The 21,046-nt window shown below is 55.6% G+C and overlaps 7 protein-coding genes across 7 annotated transcripts, besides 3 other annotated features; all 7 read right to left on the bottom strand.

The window, feature by feature from the left end:
• The first annotated feature begins 94 nt into the window (after window positions 1-94).
• Window positions 95-187: a repeat region.
• A 790-nt stretch (window positions 188-977) lies between these two features.
• LPMP_111340 (hypothetical protein) lies at window positions 978-2,138 on the bottom strand (the record flags this gene model as incomplete). Its single annotated transcript, XM_010698679.1, has 1 exon — window positions 978-2,138. The coding sequence occupies one exon, from the start codon at window positions 2,136-2,138 to the stop codon at window positions 978-980; it is 1,161 nt and encodes a 386-aa protein (XP_010696981.1).
• A 1,103-nt stretch (window positions 2,139-3,241) lies between these two features.
• LPMP_111330 (pseudouridine synthase, putative) lies at window positions 3,242-5,209 on the bottom strand (the record flags this gene model as incomplete). Its single annotated transcript, XM_010698678.1, has 1 exon — window positions 3,242-5,209. The coding sequence occupies one exon, from the start codon at window positions 5,207-5,209 to the stop codon at window positions 3,242-3,244; it is 1,968 nt and encodes a 655-aa protein (XP_010696980.1).
• Window positions 5,210-5,642: 433 nt separating this feature from the next.
• Window positions 5,643-6,419, bottom strand: LPMP_111320 (hypothetical protein; the record flags this gene model as incomplete). The annotated part of the gene is made up of 1 exon (XM_010698677.1): window positions 5,643-6,419. The coding sequence occupies one exon, from the start codon at window positions 6,417-6,419 to the stop codon at window positions 5,643-5,645; it is 777 nt and encodes a 258-aa protein (XP_010696979.1).
• Window positions 6,420-7,126: 707 nt separating this feature from the next.
• LPMP_111310 (ribosomal protein L4-like protein) lies at window positions 7,127-8,437 on the bottom strand (the record flags this gene model as incomplete). The annotated part of the gene is made up of 1 exon (XM_010698676.1): window positions 7,127-8,437. One exon carries the CDS (start codon window positions 8,435-8,437, stop codon window positions 7,127-7,129), a length of 1,311 nt encoding a protein of 436 aa, XP_010696978.1.
• Window positions 8,438-9,256: 819 nt separating this feature from the next.
• On the bottom strand, window positions 9,257-9,859 carry LPMP_111300 (hypothetical protein; the record flags this gene model as incomplete). Its single annotated transcript, XM_010698675.1, has 1 exon — window positions 9,257-9,859. The coding sequence occupies one exon, from the start codon at window positions 9,857-9,859 to the stop codon at window positions 9,257-9,259; it is 603 nt and encodes a 200-aa protein (XP_010696977.1).
• Window positions 9,860-10,829: 970 nt separating this feature from the next.
• Window positions 10,830-14,605: a repeat region.
• A 133-nt stretch (window positions 14,606-14,738) lies between these two features.
• LPMP_111290 (hypothetical protein) lies at window positions 14,739-16,184 on the bottom strand (the record flags this gene model as incomplete). Its single annotated transcript, XM_010698674.1, has 1 exon — window positions 14,739-16,184. One exon carries the CDS (start codon window positions 16,182-16,184, stop codon window positions 14,739-14,741), a length of 1,446 nt encoding a protein of 481 aa, XP_010696976.1.
• A 1,907-nt stretch (window positions 16,185-18,091) lies between these two features.
• Window positions 18,092-18,598: a repeat region.
• A 567-nt stretch (window positions 18,599-19,165) lies between these two features.
• LPMP_111280 (membrane transporter, putative) lies at window positions 19,166-21,046 on the bottom strand (the record flags this gene model as incomplete). The annotated part of the gene is made up of 1 exon (XM_010698673.1): window positions 19,166-21,046. One exon carries the CDS (start codon window positions 21,044-21,046, stop codon window positions 19,166-19,168), a length of 1,881 nt encoding a protein of 626 aa, XP_010696975.1.

Genomic DNA, 21,046 nt, shown 5'->3' with positions numbered 1-21,046 from the left:
ACCCTAACCCTAACCCTAACCCTAACCCTAACCCTAACCCTAACCCTAACCCTAACCCTAACCCTAACCCTAACCCTAACCCTAACCCTAACCCGTGTACCCTGGGCCTGGCCCTTGGGAGGATTTCACCGGTACAGTGGGAGCGGTTGTCGCAAGGATAGGAAGAAGTGGTAGAAAATGCCCGCACCCTTACCCTAACACTGACGCTAACCGCACCAGTACCCGTGTAGCTGCACCCTAGTTGTTGTGCAACCGTCCTACCGGAATTTGGGTGACTGGTGTTTGTATTGGGCTGCAATCAAGTGTGCACGATGTGCTGGGTATGGACGCCGTGTACATTTTGTGCTAGGGCTCGGTTAGGAACGCATTGCGGGTCGTATGTTCAGTTGTTTGGAAGTACAAGAGTATACATATGTAGACGGTGGTTCTCCTAGTGTGGATGTGGTAGCAGGATGCAGAATGTGCTGGACAGTGGAGTAGTGCAGAGTTACTGGGACCTGGATGACTAGCCTTGCAAAAGTTGATGGTGATGAGAGGAGAAGGCTGAATGCACGTGTCACGTTACATTGGAAAGCCCACTTTGGTGGTTTAAGAAGCGCTTGTTCTGGTCTCTGTGGCTCCGTGTGGTTGAGTTGTGCTGCGCTTGCTTCCACTAAGTGGTTGGAAGCCCACTGGGGTAAAGGCAAAGGAAGAAATGCTAGATGAGTTGGGAGAGTCCGGCGAGTCCAGAGAGGACTGGAATGGAGAACAGTAGTGTAGCGGGTGAGGAAGCAACGGACACTTCGACTTGCAAAAAGCGAGTGCGGAAGAGACGTCGAGGAGCACAGATGCATCTTCGGCTTCACGTCAACTGTCAATGGGCAAAAGAGGGGCTCCCGCAGTGAATTCCTTCCGCTGGGGCTGATAACATGACCCGTGTCTCTTGTATAAAGTGTATCACAGGACGTGAACTTTCCCGTCAAGAAGATCTTTGGTCTCTAGGACAGCGCGACCGGGTCGTGCCGTTGCCATTGTTCGTGCGTTGCAATGGCTGCGTCAACTTCAGCGATCTCGCGCGATAAAGAATCAAGTGCGTCTTTGCGCTGCAGGACCGCAGATATCTCTTCTGCTTGTCGCCTAAACTGACGGAAAAGCTCCTTGGCCTGTATATACCGCTCCCGACCCTCCTCCAGAAGATGAATAAGTTGCGACGCCTCCAGGTGAAGCGTCGTCTCAGTGGCGTCGTGCATTACTTTTGCGTCCCTGTAGGCGGTTTTAACAGCCTGCGCCTTGTACGCCCAGTACGCCAACATGCGTGCAACACTGCCGTCCCGCCACTGAACGCGCTCCTGCAGCGAAGATGTAGCCCGTACAAAGGCATCTTCTTGCTGTGCGCAGCTCGTGGAGAGGCATGTTAGCTCCTCCTCTTGCCCCCTCACCACCTCTTTCACATCCCTTAGAGTCGAGCGCCACGCCCGCTCGTAGGACAGCGAGTCCGACGATGAGGTCCCTGATACAGACACGATGTTGAACTGCTCATACCACGCGGAGGTTGGCACAATGCCGTCCTGAAGACACGCCGACTTGCGCACCGTAAGTGCACAGAGCGATACTTCCAGCGCTGCAAATTTCTCGCTCAGGGCCGCTTGACGATCTGCGACCTGTTGCTCCTGGGTCGCAAGCCCCTGCGCGATCTTTGCTCGCTCCTCTTCGACGCATGTGCACGTCTCCATGAGCTGAGAGAGCAGCTTCATCACTCGCGTGCGCGCCGCTTCACGGTCGAGCAGGCGCTTATGGACTTGCTTGTAGGAGAAGTAGGGCGGTGGCGTGGGCATCTGGGCATCGCACACCTCTGCGTCCATGCACTGCAGCAGCGGAAGGGGCACACCACTAGCCACATCCACACCAAAGCAGCGGCCCAGCATAATGAGCCGCATGTCGCGCATCATATCCTCCATGGGAGGGGGAAAGACGTAGGGGAGCGTGTATGTGGATGGAAAGATACCTTTCTGTCCGCGGAGGTTGGTGCCAAGCCACCAGCCGCTCTCATCGGCCTCCTCAACGTGCATCACGTCCCCTGCCTTGAGCGGCAAAAATCTGCTTCCCGGAATCGCATACTCGTGGATGGCATAGACAATGTGCTGCTCCGGCTGCACCATGGATCTGGCCTGGAGAAAAGCGGTAGGAAAGGGGGGTGAGGTGGAACTTTTTCTTGGGCAGAAACAACGTGAAGTCGGTAGTGGAGAAGGTGCCCCTTCATCAGAGGAAAAGGGAAAAGGGGACAGAAAACGATGGAGTTTATGGACTGGTCGACAACTCTATGAAAGCGCCCAACGGTACAGGACGGACTCCATGAGTACAGCGCCTGAGCTCCGCGCAGTGCAGCACCAAAGACGAAACACTCGTTTCACCATCGCCTTTAGCTGACCTTTTGCGATCAGCGGCAACCACAGAGTGAGTAAGGAGATGCCTACGAAGAGAGGCGCGCGAAATGGCAATGACGAAACTGCAGTGAACAGCCACACCTCTGATTCCGTTTTCGTTTCACAACTTAGCACCGCGGTTGCACATGATCCACAGTGTAGCAGCTGCCCTCCTTTACGTGCACCTCGCCGTTAGCTCCAGGCAACAGCAACACACCCTCTTCATTTTGCAGCGCTATGTTACTTCCAAAGATATGGTGCGGGTAGGTAACGCCGCCGATGGTTTCCAGCTCACCGCCAAGATTGGTGAGAGACACACAGAAGTACCGTTGATGCTCGGCGTCCGTGCTCATTTGGCTCTCTCTCTCTCTTTTCACATTTGTTTTGACGTCCACGACGTCAGTACGACAAATTCAGCCAGGTCACTCAATAGAAGAGGTGCAAAAGAGTTGGTTTAGAGGAGGAGGAAGGTGGCAGGTCGGAAGGCGCAGGGGGGGGTGGAGAAAGAAAGCAGGGAAAGTTGTGGTGCGCAAGACTCAACTGTATGGCATGGGCGCAGGCAGCGAGAGTAAGCGGTGCGGTGGCGCAAAGAGTCAAGGCAACATGCTGAAGTAGGTGCAGCGACCTAGCACGCGAGAACATCGAGGAAAAGAGATTGGAGAACCAATGGGCAGTCGTTTTTTTTTGCTTGGAATTGGTCAGTTAGAGCTGGTTGGTCACCGCCAAGCGGCCACGTGCCGCCAAGAACCACAGACAGAGAATGTGCCAGGCGACTGAAGCAAATGCAACAGTCGCATAGTAGTGTCCACATGTGAAAAAAGGGGGCACACCACCAGTGCTTAGCTCACCCCATACAAGTCATGAAATGTGCCGTAGTGCAGATGAAACGCTTCGCGCAGTGCTACCCACGGCGACGATCCCCCAGGAAGCACCATAGCGAGTGCTACAGAGTGGTCACCGGAGCGGCGCTCTTGAATCCGACTGATGCGCTCGCGAAAACGCTCTGAGGTATTGAAGGGGGACGGCTCTCGCACACGCCGTTTATAGTCGAGCGACCAGCTTTCCGTCGCTTGATGCTCCTGCATCAGAAAAAGCTCGCTCTTTAACACGGCACAGGATGAAGGATCTGTTAGCACTGCGGCCTGCAGGTTGCGTGGCCTACACACCAGATGGCGGTACGACGTGTGAGGGTCTGGTGCACTCGATGTCGAGTGTACTCGGGAGTTGACAAGAAAAGAGAGGTTGTGCTTCTCTGCAAACTGTGTGAACAATGCCTCATTGACGCTGTGAGTCGGGTAGTGCAGCGGCGCGCCATCGCTGCTTTCACGTGGAATAGGCAGCACAACGTCCTCGATGGTATAGTGTGAAGCATCCGCGTCGCTCGTGATTTCTACAACCCCCAGCGCACCGCTGTTGCTACGGCGACGCACCAAGTCCCCTTTCACTGGCCGGCTGCCGAACGTCAAGAGTCGCTGCGACGCCATGGCGTTCCATACAAATGCGCCGGCGCTCTGCTCGCTGCGACGCATCATGGGGCATGCCTCCCATACATCCTGCATCGAAGTGGCAATGGCGTCGCCCCGGTGACTCTGCGAAACATGGTAGCACTGTAGTCTTCGGAGAAGCTCGCGCATCTCCTTCGGCAACTTGGCACGTTCACACACGCGCAGCCACTCCGCCACTGCCCCAGCTACGGTGCCGTCTTCCGCATTCGCGTAAGAGAGGTATGGCTGATGGTGCAGGGGGCTGCACTCGGCGAGAGTTTGAAGATACGCGCCGACTGATCGATGGGGCTCGTTGCGATGGACGAAGGCTGCCAGGTCGAAGAGGGTGTTGCTGCCGATCCCAAACATCTCCAAACCAAAGTAGTTGACAAAACCGTACAAACTGAGGAGTCGTAGGCGCCGAGAGATGGCGGCTTTGTCTCCAGGGACACATCGAAGAAGGAGGCGGTGCAGGTACGCCTGCGGGGCGAGAGAGAGACGCGGCAGCTCGTCCGCAGTGTGGTAGCTGCGGTCGTCAAAGATAAGGGGATGGACGTTGTAGTGCCTCGACGCGTGGGGCAGCTGCTCGCGCGTCACTCCTACCGCAACGCCAAACTGTGTGACGGTGGCGAAAGAGCCGCCAGGCGGCTCGTGAAGGTATACCCCATCGCGTGGTACCCCCAGTTCGTACCGCAGACGGTGGCGTACCGAGTCGAGTGAATAGCCATCGCGAAACATTGCGAAGCGCAGCAGCGGCCGCCCTTCCGGCAGCCTCCCGATCCTCCGCACGTACTCGCCGTAGCTCTGCACACGCGGGGCGAAACTCTTATCTGGGTCACTGAATGGAGTGGCTGTGTCCTCCACCAGCAGAGTCTTTGAGCGGGAGATCTTGCGCCAACGCCCTTTGGGTGCCTTCTCGAGAAAGGCGCCACGCCCCTCTGCGTCTACCTCTGTCACCTGTGAGTCCGTGCACTGAGCGCGTATCACAGCCTCCAGCGGCGCCACTTCGCACGCCGTCAATGCCCCTTCTCGCGAAGAGTGAGGGGAAAGCGTGCACAAGCGTGTGAGTATCCCGCACCGCCTCTCTTCGGAATTCAAGTCACGTCCTGTGTTCCAGTCATCGCGGCTATAGACCGAACCTAGAGCTGCCGAGGAACCGGGGGCGGCGGTGTTGGCAAGCCGCGTGATGGGGCCACGGCCCAGCGCTTTCATTAGGTGCTGGTCAGAGGAGAGCGTCCCGCTCCCTGGAGAAACAATGCAAAAAGACTGAGACAAGGGAAAGGGGCACAAAGAGCACAACTGGGGCAGTACGAGCAAGAACATCGACAAGGATCGAGATACACGTCGAGGTCACCTGCCCTCCGGTGCTATGGCCAGCGAAGAGAGAGGGGTAGACCGTCATTGTGGAGCATGTACAGGCTTTGGTGTCGCGCACACACCCTAGGCTATCAAAACACAGGAGAGACCCGAGTGTGGCCTCTCACTCATTCTCACTGTGCGCTTCAGCTCCTGCTATATGCCTTTTTGCATCCACAGCGCAAAGCGGTAGATGTAAACATCAAGAGTGGCAGCAGTCTTTACGTCTTCTTTCTTTTAGGGGGAGGGATGTGGGACCGGTGCCTCCTTTTTTTTCCGCGCCTTCTTTCTCGTGCTGGCCTGCAGGAACAATTCCCGTACACTTGAGATCCACGGCAGTTTTTCTGGTGCTCCGGTTCTTCTTTTTTCTTTGTCTCCTGCCGCACGGGTGTGGAAAGCGCTAGGGCGGCGGCCAGGCAGGCGTGCGCTGCGTGTACTTGTTAAAAAAGTCGATCAGTGCAAGGCGCAGATAGGACAGAATAGTGCGACCAAACAGCACCACCACGTACTGCTTCAAGAGACAGTTGACGTTCCAGAACGAAATCATGACAGCAATCCACGCCACCGGATTCCATACTGATTTGACAAGAAGAAAGCTATACAGAACAATCAGGCCCGAGATCGTTTCGCCAAGCACACACGCCCACGTCCAGGTGACCGTCTGAGAGTACCACCAGACCCACCTCACAGGCGGCACGAAATCGCGGTAATCACAAGTGGAATCGTGTTCGTCACTGTACTTGCCGTAAATAGTGTTCTGGTGAATCGTGACTTTCAATGGGGATGGCGTGCGCATCTGCTTCTCCAGGAGTTGACAAGTCCGATTGATGAGGCGTCCGATAGCTATTGACAGTGGGGTGCCGATGAGGACATCGACGACAGAGATAGCACCATACCAGCCGATTCCCTCGAGTGGCTTGTTGCGGACTGTAATGCCGCCCGCCGCCCACGTCACTTTTGCGGTGAACGTGTAGTTGGCCAAAGAGGCTACAAACCCGGCCGTGACCATCTTGAGTAGGTCGAAGCAGACCACTCGGGGTGGTCGCTTTTCCGTCCGCAGGCACACACGTCGGTAGTAGTACGTAGAGATAAAGAAGCCTAGAGTAACGACACCGAGAAGGCATACCATGATGACCCCACCGAGGCCGGAGTAGACCATGCACGCCACATCCGTCATTTCCCCATTGCCCACCAGTGCCCTGCCTTTCACGAAGGAAGGAAGAAGGCCAGAAAGAAAAGCGAAGAGCGATGGAGATGAGAGAGGCAAGCACAGTAAGTGGATCAAGGGATATAGGTGCAATTTGTTTTTCGCTGAGCACCCTGACGCGCAGGCGTACTCACACAGTTGTGAGGGAGCGTGGGGCAGAGCTACACGCATCGTACGTTGACTGGTCCGTCCCATCACCATTGACACCTACGGAACCCATGCGCACACAGGCACACCGCGTAACAGTCACAGGGAGACAGAGGCATCCCTACAACCCACTTCTGAAGTGAACTTTTACGTAGGCGAGTGTTGGGAGAGGAGTATCGGCGCTGCAGACGTGCAGCCGGGAAGAAATGTCCAATGCCACCGTGATGCAGCGCTCCCATGGGGCGCGCCGTGTTCATTGTCGTTTCTTTGGCCTCTTTCTCTTTGTCCGGGTGGATGGAAGTGGACGGCAAAAAGGTAAAAAAAAAATACACCTTAACACGCAGCAACAAACATCGCCTTGCATGGCGCACCCTCATCAGTGCAGCCAGATATATGCACAGGTGTGTGCTTGACAGCCACAACAACAAAACAAACGTGCCTCGGCACGTAGAGCGTACAAGTAGCTCAATGCCCACCTACCGGCAGAACGGGCGACGCGCAACGCGCCGACACCCGCGGTGTGTGGTTTCCTACGAGAGCATTACCCAAGACGTCTTGCGAGACTTGACATAGCGCTGCACCGTCCCCTCAACAGCATCTATCGCGTACGACGCCCCACCCTCGTCCTTCCATGGGTGATAGGGGTTGTCGTAGTACGGAGCATACATTACCTGCTCCGCCTCCTCTGTGCGTGCTGCTGCCTCCATCTGGATAGTTTGCAGCGCCGGTGGGACGTCACCCAACACCTCGCTGTCGAGAAATCCACGCTCTGGCAACTGCGCACGAATGTGCGGGGGCAGCATCGAAAGCTTGTGCGTATACATCTCATCCTCCAGTTGCATTAAGGCGCCCTCGGTAATAATGAGCGTGTCGTGAGTGAGAGCGTCGTAGGCGTTAAATCGGTTGATTGGGATGGGGTTCTTCTGGCCCTTTGGGCCTTTGGTGCGCACCTTGGAAGAGGTGCGGTTGTAGTCATAGGGTTCATCACACAAGAGCGTCGGTCGGACCAGCTTGTTGCGGCCATTGAAGAAGCTACCAAAGAAGAATGCGCGGTCGTACTCGCTGCTCGGCGTCAGCCGCGAGCCACCGTCCATAAAGAGTGCGCCTCCGCCCTTGTGGCGCACATCCCAGCCCATGGTGCGGCACAGCTCTAAGTACGCCTCTTGCGTGGGCTCCGGCAGCGTCAGACGCTCCACAATTTGCAGCTTTCCCTGCAGCATCTTGAGTGTGACGAGCATGCGGTTGCTCTTACTCCACGTCTTCACGTCCATCGTTGGCATAAGCATGTTCCACGGCTTTACCGGCTTTGAGTGTGCCCCCCATGGGTGGGCGTGGTTTTTGCGGTCGCCAACACGGGCCATGCCCATACCAGTGTTTGGCCAGTTCTTTTTGGCTTTTCGCCATATCTCTCGGTTCTCGTAGTCCCACTTGCTGGAAAAGTTCTGACAACGCACGAGCCAGTAGCTCAGGTTTTTTGCCATCTCCTCGGTTTCTGGGTATAAGCCGAATATGAAAGGGTCCAACTCGCGAGTGTGCGAAACCTTGTTCGCCAGATCAAAGACGGGCGCCACGATGCGTTGCTTAATTGTGCCCACCGTGTAAACAATCGGCCTCGTCGTCTTGAAATGCGGTAGTTCCGGCAGCTCGTGTGTGAAGTATGGATGCGGGCGCTGAGGAGCTGGCAGGTACGGGGATACGGGTGGTCGTGTGACAGAGTTCTCAGGGTGAAAAAGTGGCAGCGGGTGCGCACCTGAGAGCACTTGCTGTGGCCCCTCATACATGAAGTCAACTTCATCTCGTGGTGCCACATCGTGCACACCTGACGAGCGACTGTCGTACATCGCCCGGAAGACGAAGCACCGAAGCGGTGTCGAGGAAGAAACGATTGAGCTGGTCCAGCGTCGCATCTGGGCTGAAGTGCACGCCAGAAGTTGGGACTGAAAAGGATGGAAGCGTCCTCATTCACGTAGCAAAGAGCTCCGTAGGCCCGTACTTTTGTACGTGCGGCCGTGCGTGTGAAGAGTAACGATGAGAGACAAATGAAGCAAAAATGGTAAGGCAATGGAAGAGATGTGGAATGTTAGCCCAAGGGCTGTTTGTTCTGATCCCTACATGCGCAGAGCGAGGAAGTGACAGGTGGTCCAATGAGGATGTCGCTGGAAAATCTCGCCTGTGACTTGTAAAGGTGTCCAGCTACGTGTTTGCTATGGCTTTCTACTGCAGCGCTCGTATACGTCCTGATTGAGAATAGGAAGGCAATGAGCATCCTCAGTCGCTACAGCATAAGTATCGCTTCAGGGAACCTATTTTTCTGCTTCCTCGTCCTCCTCCGCTACAGAGAGAGAGAGAGATCACCTTACAGATGCACACATACAGATAGATACACATCCACACACACACACACACACATCTACACACACATACACTCTCGTTATAGCAAGCGAAGGCGACACTGCAAGCACTACGAGACGTGAGTGCAGAGGATAGAAACAAGAGAGCAAACCAAAAGCCGTGGCCACACGCACGCAGAAAGGTACACGATTGCTGGCTCACCACGTTCACATCACTGTCCACCCCAAGAAACCTTAGACAGCAAAGCGCCGTCAGCACACGCACATGCACACCACAGCTGTGTGCGGTGCCTTCACAGAAATCGTATGTTACTTCGAATCGCCATTAAGATGCTTGCACGCCGCCAAGTGTTCTGGCGTTCTGAAACAGCTAAGCTCTTCGAGCTTCTTTTCCAAGTCGCAGATGACGTGCAGATGCTCATCCACCTCGACGTTGCGCTGCGCGAGGCGGGCTTTCAGCTCCTCATTAGCCTCCCGCAGGCGTCGGCTGGCGTCCCTCAGCTCTGCGTTCTCAGCCTCGAGTGCTGCGTAGCTATGGAAAGATCGTGCGTTTGCCGAGTTCAGCAGTTTGATTTGATTTTTGGCGGCTAGGAGTTCGGTCTTAAGCGTCTCGAGGCTCTCAGCCTCCGCCCGTGGCAAGTCTGGTGCCTGTCGTACCCCATTGCAGGTGGCCGTCAGCATTGGGGTAAACGGAATGTCCAACACAGCGAAGATCGTCTTGGTGGGGAAAAGCCGATAAATGGTAGAGGGCAGCGTGGGGTGTGCGTGGTCCCCAGTAATAGCTCTCGTGGCCCCCCGCGCGAAGGAGCCATCGCGGCTTCTGCAGATGTGGCTAAGCGATGCCGCAGGCGCACTCCACGCACGACAACGCCGCACAGCAACATCTACCCTCCCATCCTCCGACCTAAGCATAAACTCGAGCCTCGTCTGAAAAAAGGCGGACACGTTCCAGTGTGGCAACGGTTTTTGAGAAGATACGTGGGCGCGTCTTCCTTTTTTCTGTGCGTGTCCGCGAACGGGGCTCAATACATCCACGGGCAAACCGACAAGCCAAAAGCGAGGTGCGCACGCTGAAGAGTACCGCAAGGAGGCAGGGAGAAGGCAGTGGAAACGACGGTGAAAAGACGGCGGCGCGCAGGGAAGATAAAGCGGATGGAAGGCAGAGAGGGAAAACAGAGAAGAGGAAAAGACACGGGGCCGCAGCTTTACACAGAGACACACTACTGCAGTTACGTCGCAGAGCAGGATGTGTCTGGCTAGCGTTGGTCTGTTCTTCTTCTTATAGGATCGTTCGCACCAAAGTCGCTGAAGCACTTTTGTGCGCTCACTCAAAACAACAGCTAAAGTGTGTCCGCCATGTGTGTCACATCGAGTATCACACCATGAAAGCGGCCGATTGTGGGGTAATGGTTGCGTGTAGAAGGGAAAAACAAGTGGGGAGGTGAAAGTCAGTAAACACATGGAGAAGAATGATGTGCGCGGAGAAGAATCAAGGGAAATTGAAAAGTAAGCGGCGTAGGCAAGTAGTACCCCCAAAAGGAGGCCGAGAGATACAGGGGCTGCATACTCTACGCAGGGGTGAGGGTGAGTCACCACCGCGTCACGTGCAAGTTTACACCGCGGCTCTGTGCAATGTTGCAGATCCTCCTCCCCTGCAACTCGGTGTGCATTTAGATTTGTAATTTCCAATCACGTTTCAAAGATGCCTTTACAACACTGATCCACCTGTGACTGCAAGGCACCGCACAGGTCTCCAGAGACTGCGCGGCCTTGTAGCCATGATCTCGGTTTGCTTTCCACCGCACAGTGCACGCGGCCTGATGAGGAGGACCATTTCAGTCCGAGGTAACAGGCTCTAATATCCACGTTCTGGGGAAGTCAAGCAGCATATTCTCGGGTACGCACGCCGGCCCGTCGTGTCGGTGCACAGGCCTGGGTCGGTGTTGTGCCGAAGAAACTTATGGTGATGGTCACGTGTGCACCAACGCACTGCAAGTGGTGCCCACGATGCAGCACATACACGCCTCCACCCACTGCCTCGCTGCTTGCGCTGCGTTGCGGTGGTGTTGTGCGTCACCCGCGACTTTGTAGACGCTGTATGCAGTGGGATTGCAAGGGGTCGAACGACACCCAGCGGCCTTTCTTGGTGCAGCTCCTTGACAGACCTTCCATACCAACCTGCATTCTGCAAGAGGTGAATTTCACCCTCGCAAGTCTGTAGGGCATTTCGCCTCGAGGATGTTCAGCGTTTTGGTGTAGCAAAGGCAAAGACGCACGGCGGTGGCATCTCCGTGCTCATACAACAGGGCCTCCGTATACGTGTTAGTACCCCTCCCATTTTCAAGGACGAAGTCGAAGCAGTGGCGCTGTGGCGTTGCTGCGACCATTCTCCTACACGGATACACTTCCTCTTCAGCGACATACCTGTGAGTGACCGGGTGTGACACGGAAAGTTCCCGGTAAGATCTCACGTGCCGTCGCACCCTGCCCTTGCGTTATCAAGATGGACGCCGACTCGTACCGCCCCATGAGGAACAGTAAAGGAGCTTCTCACTAGGTCTCGACCATTCCGCGCAATCGCTTCGATGATACGCACGTGACGTGCGTCAATGGCAAAGACATCTCGGCACGGCACAGAGCACACGGCGCCACGTAGACGTCGCCGCACGCCACACTGCCGCTTGACCGCTTCGCCTAGGAGTGGGTCACTGTTCACCACAGCACCGGCTGACTGCTGCGCGATCCACATCACTGCCCACTTCAATGAGGAGTATAGCCCGGTACCTACAGTGATGGCTAGCGCCTAGTGATGCACTTTACGAAAGTCAAAGTTCAAACGTTTCCGCGCCCTGAGTGCCAAATTGATCTGCAGTGACTGTGCCCACCTCAGCGGCGAGGATGCGACGATGCGCGAACTTTAGAGTGCCGCGCTGATACCGATCACCACGACAACACGAAAACGCACCAGAGAGAGAAGGCGAATCACTCATGCGCCCATGGCTCCCACAACACGAAGACACATACCTTACAACAGAACATCTCTCACGGATAAGGCAAGGTCATGACTAGACAGAGAGTGGAGAGAACCAGGAAAGCCGCTCTCCTTGGTATAGCCCCTCACAAACCATTCTGGAAGCCAAAACGGGTGTCATCGGAAACACCTCTCGACATGATACGCTGCTCGTCGTCTGAGTATTGCACCCTCTCCGATATGTTCGAGGAGGCCCAAACAAAGCAAACTTTAAGTAGGGAAATATTCCTCCAACGGCCTCACCCCCCAGCGACCCTCGATCATCAGTACGCATTCAGGCGATCCGTGCGCCCTCCCTGTGCGTACTGCACGCACCGGTCGTAAGAATGGGCGACTGCCACCTCAGTGTGAGAGAGCACGTAAACTTACTTGTGAAGATGCATCAACAGAAGTCAAGGCGACAACCAGAAGTTCTCCTCCTCAGCGCCTCACTGAGGCCCAGCCCCACAGTGGTCCTACCCTTAACGCTGGGTGAGCTCGAGGTGGCACTCTGCGAAGTCCACTGCGTCTCCGCCTCAGGGGTCGATGAAATCCACAGTGAGAATGTCATGGCCCTGCCGGTGCACACCAGGAAAGCATTGCTGAGCCCCTACAACCAGAGCGTCGACACAGGCGGTGCCCTGCAGTGCGGAAAGAGGGTGTCACTGAGCTGCCCTCCCCACCCCGGAACCCGCAGAACTCAGATGATGATACCGCGTTTAACAACCCTGGGACGCTGTCCAGCAACCTGTGCAAGTCACTCGCACGAGTGATTTTACAATAACGATGTGACTGTGCGGAAAGCCGGTTCCAAGCGCAGCTGATTAGCTCCCACTCTCACCGCTGCGCGCTAGACTATTGGGTTTGCTTCTCCACAAAGCAGCCAGGTGCCTCTCCCAGACCTAGAAGCGGGAATTTTGGCATACGCTCACAAGTTTCACTCGCTAGATCACAGAATAATCACCACGGGCCTGAGGGAGTTCAAAGCAGATCAGCACCTTACTTGCCGGGTGACGGATTTCGTTGATGGCCGTCGCGCCTGCCATCGCCTCCACGAGAGGAAATCGACAATGACCAGGGGTGCATGTGGCGTTCCCCGTAAATCAGTCTTGGGCCCTCTTCGTGATTGCAGTGGACTCGCTGTGTGTGGAGCTGAGCGAGGCACGCGGATTGCACCACGCCTTCTTGGCTGATGGCGCCACACCCCACACAGCCTCCACAACAATGTCTCGCCACCCACACTGCAATCCTCGCTTTGTAGGAAAGGGCACTCGGGACTGGGCCGCTTCATGCAGCGGAGTGCTCCTCAAAGCGCAGTACACACCCGTCGGTGCACGGCACCGCAACCAGCTGAGACTCTCCGTTGCGCACACGCACCTGGAAGCGGATCGCCACTCCCGCCTGCTCGGTGTGGACCTCCAGTCAATGCGCGGCACTGGCGAACACGTTGCAGAGGTTATCGGCGCAGCCATGGCCCGACTGGCCACGCTGCGCGCATTCTGCTCGCACGAACGGGCGCCGGTGACGGATCTTCTCCTGTATTGCTACATGGCACGGAGCGGATCAAGGCTACTCTGCGGTGCCACCGTGTGGTGGGAGAGTGCTGGCCAGAAGCTGCGGGGGGCCCTTGAGCGCTTTCACGCCCAAGCAGCTGCAGGCCCAGCGAGTGCGGCAGCATGCGCAGACAGCAGAGACCTACTCGCGGAGGCCGATCTCGTGCCTCGCAACACCGCAGTGCTGCTGCCCCACACTCCCCACTTGCACCACTTCCGAACGACACTCGCTGGTCTCTTTGCCCGAAAGCCCCTACATATGGGCGAGTCTCCCCTTCACCTGATACACCCATGTCTGTCAAAGGCGCACAGGGGGAGATGGAATGCTCCCGCCGCCGCAGACGAATGGCAGCGACGGAAAGGAAAGACGCGGAGAGGAGGCCCGTCTCCCTCGGGCAACAACATCGCCATGAAGGGCGCCACACACTACAAATACTGCGCGCAACGTGCGCACGGATTGTCTAGCGCAGCTGTTGTGCTTTATCGCATCCACGCAAAGCATGTAGAGGTCCGCTGCGCAAGAGGATTAGTCCAAAAAGGTGCGAATAAAATGCATACCGGTCAGCCCCACAGTGCACGTGTGCAAAATGTGCGGCATCTCTCCCACCCAACAGGATGGCCTGATGAGGCAAAGATTGCCGGACGCATGACGAATAAGCCACGCATAGCATTATCGAGCCCTACAGACTCCAATGCAAAGAGACTCCACCTCACATTACGAGATGCTCCCGGCTTGCAGCGACGAAGAGCGAGACAGGGCGCCCCGCCAGGGTGCAGAATCTCAAAGTGCCCTGATCTAACAGTGGCCGACCTCCTCCTCTTCCTCCTCCTTGGGCCCATCCGGCATGCACCCAGACCACACCCGTGCTACCCGCACGACAGTCGCCACCGCCTCTGCTGTGGAGCAGCACACTGAACACGACCCTATTGGATCGAGTCGTGCAGTCCGTGCGTATTCACATCTGGTGCCGTCCTCACAGCTCCCGTTCGATGAAAACACAGAAAAAGACAAGACGTCCGCGTGAGATGCATGGCCTAATTCGACGTCTGAGGACTGGTCCTCGAAGACCAGGACTTCGCCCTAGTACAGCAGGGCCGTAGGCAAATTCTGGTTGAATACGTCTACTTGCTGCCATGTTGACAGCTAACAATGGAGATGAGCCGATCACAAACCTGAAATACCCGCGATAGAGCAGAGAAATTCTTCAGTTGAGTGTCTCCAGTGAGCTCATGGGATTGAGGCAGGGAGGACTAGATGAGCAAACAAAGGGAGGTGTGCTGTTAGCTGCTCCTGCGCAAAATCCATCGCATCGTGCGCGAGCTTCGACTCCACAGTAATGCCAGTGAAAGTGGAAACAAAAATGTAATCATAGCACCCGGGTGGAATGGGAACGTTCTCTCTGTAGAGGGCTGTAATGACGGGCTCACCGCACTCCGCACTGATGCCGTTAGTTGGCTGAAGCACCTGCCCGCGCTTCAAGCACAGCGCCTCCAGCTCTGCTGTAGCAGCAACCGCCTTTTTCCCAGCGCACGTACCTGCCATAACGCTCGAGAGGAGAGGCGAACATACGCCCACAAGGCCCTCCATCTCCTGACATTGGGGTGGCAGAACTCCGCCTGAGCGAACCAGAAGGTGGATGCGCGGCGTGAGGTCAGGGGAGAGATCGCTTGCTGTGTTGCTTTCGTCCATTTCTTCCGCTGGCCACTGCAGGCGCAACATGACTTCTTGTGAAACTGATGTGTCGAGCGGCTTTGCCACTTTCCACCAGCCCTCTTCCGTCTCCGGTATCAGCTCCAGACTGCTGTAGGTAGTCGCGGTATCTCGGCGGAAAAACGCTTGCAGCTCGCGGACGGGCATTTTTGACTTCTTGGCGCCGCCGAAGTGAATCCCCAGCACCTCCTGCATCTCACCGATGCGCTGTGCCACTCTCGCTACGACGCACATGTTGAAGGTCTTGGCAGCAGCGCTGCCCCCTCCATGGACTTCGTCGAAGTGACAGCAGGCAAACGGCTTGACAACAACAACGGAATTCACTACTTCTCTCAGTCCGCCGCTGTGAGACGTCAACATGGTATATGGAATGGAACCAGGGGCAAAGAAGAAGCTGCCGGCAAAACAGACGTGACGGCAACCCCATTGCTGCGTGTAGCTATTCACATCTCCCCACACCTGCCGACAGAGTACGTAGACAAGACTACTCTGAAACTCAGTGCTCCAGCTCCTCACACGCTCAAAGTCGACATTCACAACGAGGACGCGGCCAACCACGCCATGCGCATTGCTGGCGCGCTGTCCTGTGACATCCCACGCTGCAAATCCGACCACCAGCGGCAACTTGCAGAGATGATGTGTAGAAACCGGTATGGAATCCGTAACGGCGATGCACTGCTGCGACGCCTTAACCAACAATGAGGCCATATTCACGTAGGCAACTGCATGCAGCTGCACGGAGGCACTACGGCTGACAAAGGTGATCCCCCTTGAGCCGGTCGCTCTGAACCCGTCAGGGAGCAACTTCAAATGCCTTGCACTGGTGTCTTGCAGGCACCAAACGTCAGTGTTGAGGTCCTCGACGATGCGCTGCACCACAGTCTTCCAATCTTTTACTGCCCCATGAAAGCTCAGCTTGTGTGTGGCTACGTGAAATGGCACAATGGACGGCGGCGCTGCCATGATATTCAGCGGGGGAAAGGAAGGCAAAATGAGGATAATTCCTGCGCGTGTACTCTCTGGTGCAAAAGCGCCGTGGAAGAGAAAAATGGAGCGACACCCGGAGCCCCAGGAGAACGACCAACACACCGAGAGGGGAAAAGTGCTGGTGGAGGGGTCTGGTGGCTCACGAGGACCCCTAGGAAATCCTGCACAGGGGTGATCAAAAGAGAATATGCAAGGACAAGGGAACAGGGTAAAGTGGTGGTACCAGAGTTGTTGAAAATGGGAATTATCACGCGAGAAAAGAGAAAAACATCGCGAGGCCAGCAACTCTAGAGTGGTGACTCTTCACAATACTTCGTCAGGGCTCATTGCAGGAAAAGAGCTTGAGATTTACGCTCCACTCCAGCCTCGGTTCTGAGGCTGCGCGTCTGCGCGTCTGTGCGTTTGCTTGTATCCCTTTCTGCAGCTGTTTCTTCCACTGAAATGCGGTCATGTGAAGCTTGTTCACGTGCCCTGCCCCTGCCATGTTATGTCAGTCGATGTAGGGCACTGTATTGCTTGCGGGCAGGATGGGTACAGCACAGAAAAAAAGTGTGCAGCCTCATCGCATATGAGCCTACAGATGTGATACGCTTCGGTTGAGGTACGTGCCAAGTAGTCGCAAGGGCGTAAGCAGCACACACAGTCGTTTGCTTGCCTACAGCACGATGCAAGAAAAGGAGAGAGTGAAATGCACAGATGAGTATCCTCCCCTCCCCTCAATCCCAGAGCGGTAGAGCTGGTGGGATCGCAGAATCTGTGTGGGTGCGTGAGCCAGCTGTGTGTAAAGTTCTCTCGCTTCGCTGACATTATTGTCGTGGGAGACGAGGTCGACGCTCAGGTGAATACGTCCACCGAGTCAATCGAAAATAAGGAAACGCACTAGAGTACAGTGCATTTGCGATGCTTTCGGCTTTTAGCACCGCCGGTGCCCCTTTCTTCTGGCATCTCATCAGACCCTGACACCCTGCAGGAACGACTCGCTGAGCGAGTTGCGAGATCACCTGCGTGTTCAACCCTGTACTGGCAGCGGCGACGTCCTCTGGGGAATCGCCAGGGACGAGTACAATGCAACCACGTATGGGGCATACTAGGCGCTGGAATACGTCCTCCGCCCTGTGGTGCTCCTTGGCGGCAGTAACTTCCAGAAGAGGGGCCCCAATTGGGGCTGCGAGATGCACGCCCTTCCCTGGGCAGAGGACCCGCTGGGCCGCCTGATCGACGTTGTTTGCCGCCACAACGCATCGTATCGGCCGACTGACGCGGGTTTGTTTAAGGCTCCGGTAGGCACCACGAATATGATGAAAGCTCTCAATATTCGTGATGGTGTACACCAAAATGTGCTCTTGTCGCTTCCTCAAGTACTGACCTCGCATCGCCTCGACCGCATCGTGCCCTGCAATGTCCGCAACTGTCAGGACCACTGGCGGACCGTCCACTGGTGTTACTCTGTAGCCACTACATTCAATAGTGGCATCGAGCTGGTCAATCAAGTGACCCTGGAGATACTGAGCAGTGACACAGCCTTTGCTGGCACTACCGCCAAGCGCCACTACCGGAACAGTAGCCAAGTGTGTGCCTGATTCTCGTTAACGAACGCCAAAAAGCGATGTAAAACATGGAGCGGGAGCGGGGGTCAAGAGAAAAGCAAGGAGGTAGGGGTGGTGAGGGAGACCAACGCGGTACAGGACGGCGTCCCTTTCTTTGCACTGTGGCGGTACATTCGACCACCAGGGTGGGCTCAACTCCGTGAGCCTTCAGTGATGGGTGCTTCGTTCATATATTCCCCCTTCACCACCCATGTTGATGTGCAGTGCAAACTGTGATGATCACATACAGGCACCACTAGATTCGCCTCTGCTTTGCCTTCCGCAGTCGTTACGCTACCCTGACGACAGGAAACACATCAGCATGGTATCGCACGGCCCTGCAGCCCACTCTGTGAGAGAAGCCAGGTAGCCTCGTCTCCCCATAGCCCTACCAAGGTCGAGCCACTTCTCGTGTTCACAGGCACCAGTGCCGACCTTGTAGGGAGGCCAGGGTAATGTACCGCTCCTGGTGCCGGACATAAGGACGTGAACGGCCTTGCGTCGGGGCGACCTGCGACAGTACAGAGACCTTTGTACCACCCATGGGATGAGCAGAGCGTCAGGGCGACTCGAGCGTGTCTCGACCGGCTTGGTGGGAGCGGCTGTAAAGCGAGCCTCAAAACGTGTTGGATAGGGTTTGTGCCAGGGTCAATGTTCTGCTGACTGAGTCGGCGCACTGCTGTAACGCGCGTGTGCCTAATGACTCTGCTTCGCACCAGTCGATGAGCGTGTGACAGACCAGAGCAAAAGTGAAGTTTGAATTCATATTGTATGACAGTAAACGAGCACCTTGAGAAAGCGAAATAGAATCCTGCAGATTGTGGGCGGTGGAGGACAGAGCAGCGGCTCCTTTTTGAACCTCCGCGCGACACACTAAAGGTGCAGCTGTTGAGTGATAAAAAAGACGAGACGAGGTGTTGCACAAGGACAACGCCTCGATAGAAAAAAAAAAGATAAAATGACGGAGATAGAAAAGCAGCCGCCTGTGCGAAGATCCCTGCGTACTTGCTCTCGCAACGCACAGGCACACACAAGTACGCGGGGCCCTCGTTCTTCTCTAGCTCCCTCATTTCCCAATCTCCAGCTTAGATGAGTTTTATAACAGCATCGTTGATAACGCTGTATGAAGCCAGCAAGGGGGGGGGGGCATAGCTGTTGAAGGAACGAAAGGGAGGTAGCACGTCCACGCAGCAGCGGCGGCGAGCAGCACATAGAAAGAAAAAAAAAAGCCTTGCCATCACGCAACAAGACCCGTGACTTGCCCTTCTCAGCTAAAGCGGCTGCATATTGAGCTTGCAAGTTCGTTTCTCTGGCCGGTTAACCAACTGAGGTCGCTAATCTGACTGCATGCGGTCAAGGCATATACACCATCTAGCGTGGCGCTTTGGTGAGCTTGTAAAACACGTACGCTGAAGGCACTCCCAATATATTCACCACCATACACACGATCAACGGTACGGCAATGCATATCGCGCCATCGCAGGTGCCATCATTCCTGTGCCCCTGCTTTGCCCCGTAATTATCATAGATCGGGCCGAAGAGCGCCATATTGAAGATGAAGGGTGAAATCATGCCGGCCGTGTACAGAAAACTGTAGTGCTTGCCGCTGTTCGAGGTGAAGATGGACGTGGCAATGAGCACCGTACACCCCCACGAGAAACCAACGGCAAGGCCAACCACAAAAAATGGCACAAACAGAAAACGCGCTGGGCAGATGAGGAACAGCGGTAGTCCAATGATGTTTAGGATCGGGGCGACCAAGAGCATCAAGGACTCGCTGACTTGGCGACGTGCCAACTGCGGGTACAGAGCGCCGACAAGGATACGACCCAGTGCACTCGCCACGCCGTAGATAGACACAAAAACACTGTTGATAGTGAGAGAGAAAGACCCGTGTGACATTGCTTGGTAGATATGGCTGCTGTTCGTCGACACCACCGTCATTGCACTCCACGCCCCAAAGCAGACGAACCACAGCAACCACAGTTCAATGTGCTTTACGTTTTCCCACAAGGATTTATCGTTTAGCACAGTATATCCCTCCTGGGTGTCGCCACACGCGACGCCAAGTTCCGCCTGTGGTAACGTGGGCACGTCTTTGTAACACATCTCTGGGCTCGTTAGCTCATCCTTCCGCAGAACAGTAAGCTCCACCTCAGCCGGCAATACGACACATCTGCTGAGATCATCTCTGTCACCGGACCTTCGACCGTCCTCGTTGTCCATTGAGGCGCCGATGCTCATCTTATCTGCAGCCTTCGAGGAGGAACCTATGGAAGGCCCAAAGGCTGACAGCCTGTCGTTAGCGTCACCCATGCCCTCATCGCCCGCACCACGGCGTCGGTTCACTTCGTAGTTCGGTGTGGTGAAGATCATGGAAATGAAGGAGGCGGTGAGGCAAATCGTGATAACGCCAATAGAAACACGCACTGCAGTACTCAAGGGATTGACGTAGTTTTCTACGAGCGAGGTGAGCAAGACAAAGGTGACGCTGCAGCAGAGGATGCCGGTGCCGATGTTGAAGGGGAACGCAAACATGCGCGGCTCGCCGCCGCCGCGAGCGATAGTGTCGGCATCCTCGACGTTGATACCAACGCATTCCGTGTCAGGCGTCGGAAAATGCACATACAAAATGCCTAACAGTCCTGTAAAAGTGGAGTAAAGCAACAGAAAAATGAAGAAGGGTGCAAGGCTTTCAGAGGCCTTTTCAAAGAAGGCGACGTAGAGCTGCGCTACTAGGGAGCTCCCAAGGCCCATGAAGGTCTTCTGAATCAGGATCACACGCCCTTTGTAGCAAGAAAAGGACTTCAGGTTGGTGAGTACGCTCCCTGTTTCGTAGAAGCTTGCGGAGAACTGTGATAGACCGAAGAAGATCGCCATGACAACCGGGCTGTGGGTAAGCACATTGGTGAAAATCAAGTACATCCCTGCCCATCCCGTCGTATTGAGCAATGTCCCGACGAGCAAGATGGCAGTTGGACCTTTGTAGTCATACAAGAAGCCAGTCGGCATAGAAAAGTAGCTCAGGAAAACGCCGACAGTAGAGACGGCGTCGATCTGAAACTGGCTGTACCTGAACCCCTCGCCCTTCAAGTAGGGACTGAGGATAGCGAAGGAGAAACAGGCGCCATTGTTCACACAGATGAGAATGCCGATGCAAAACTGGCAGAACCACGCCTTCTCCAAGGTGTACTCAAAGAGACCGACACGGTAGGTACGGCCCGGGAGAAGGCCAGTCTCGCCGTTTGCCAT

Source organism: Leishmania panamensis (assembly GCF_000755165.1).
Source record: "Leishmania panamensis strain MHOM/PA/94/PSC-1 chromosome 11 sequence".
In the NCBI taxonomy this organism is placed as follows: domain Eukaryota; phylum Euglenozoa; class Kinetoplastea; order Trypanosomatida; family Trypanosomatidae; genus Leishmania; species Leishmania panamensis.
This window is presented reverse-complemented; position numbering and strand designations above follow the sequence as displayed.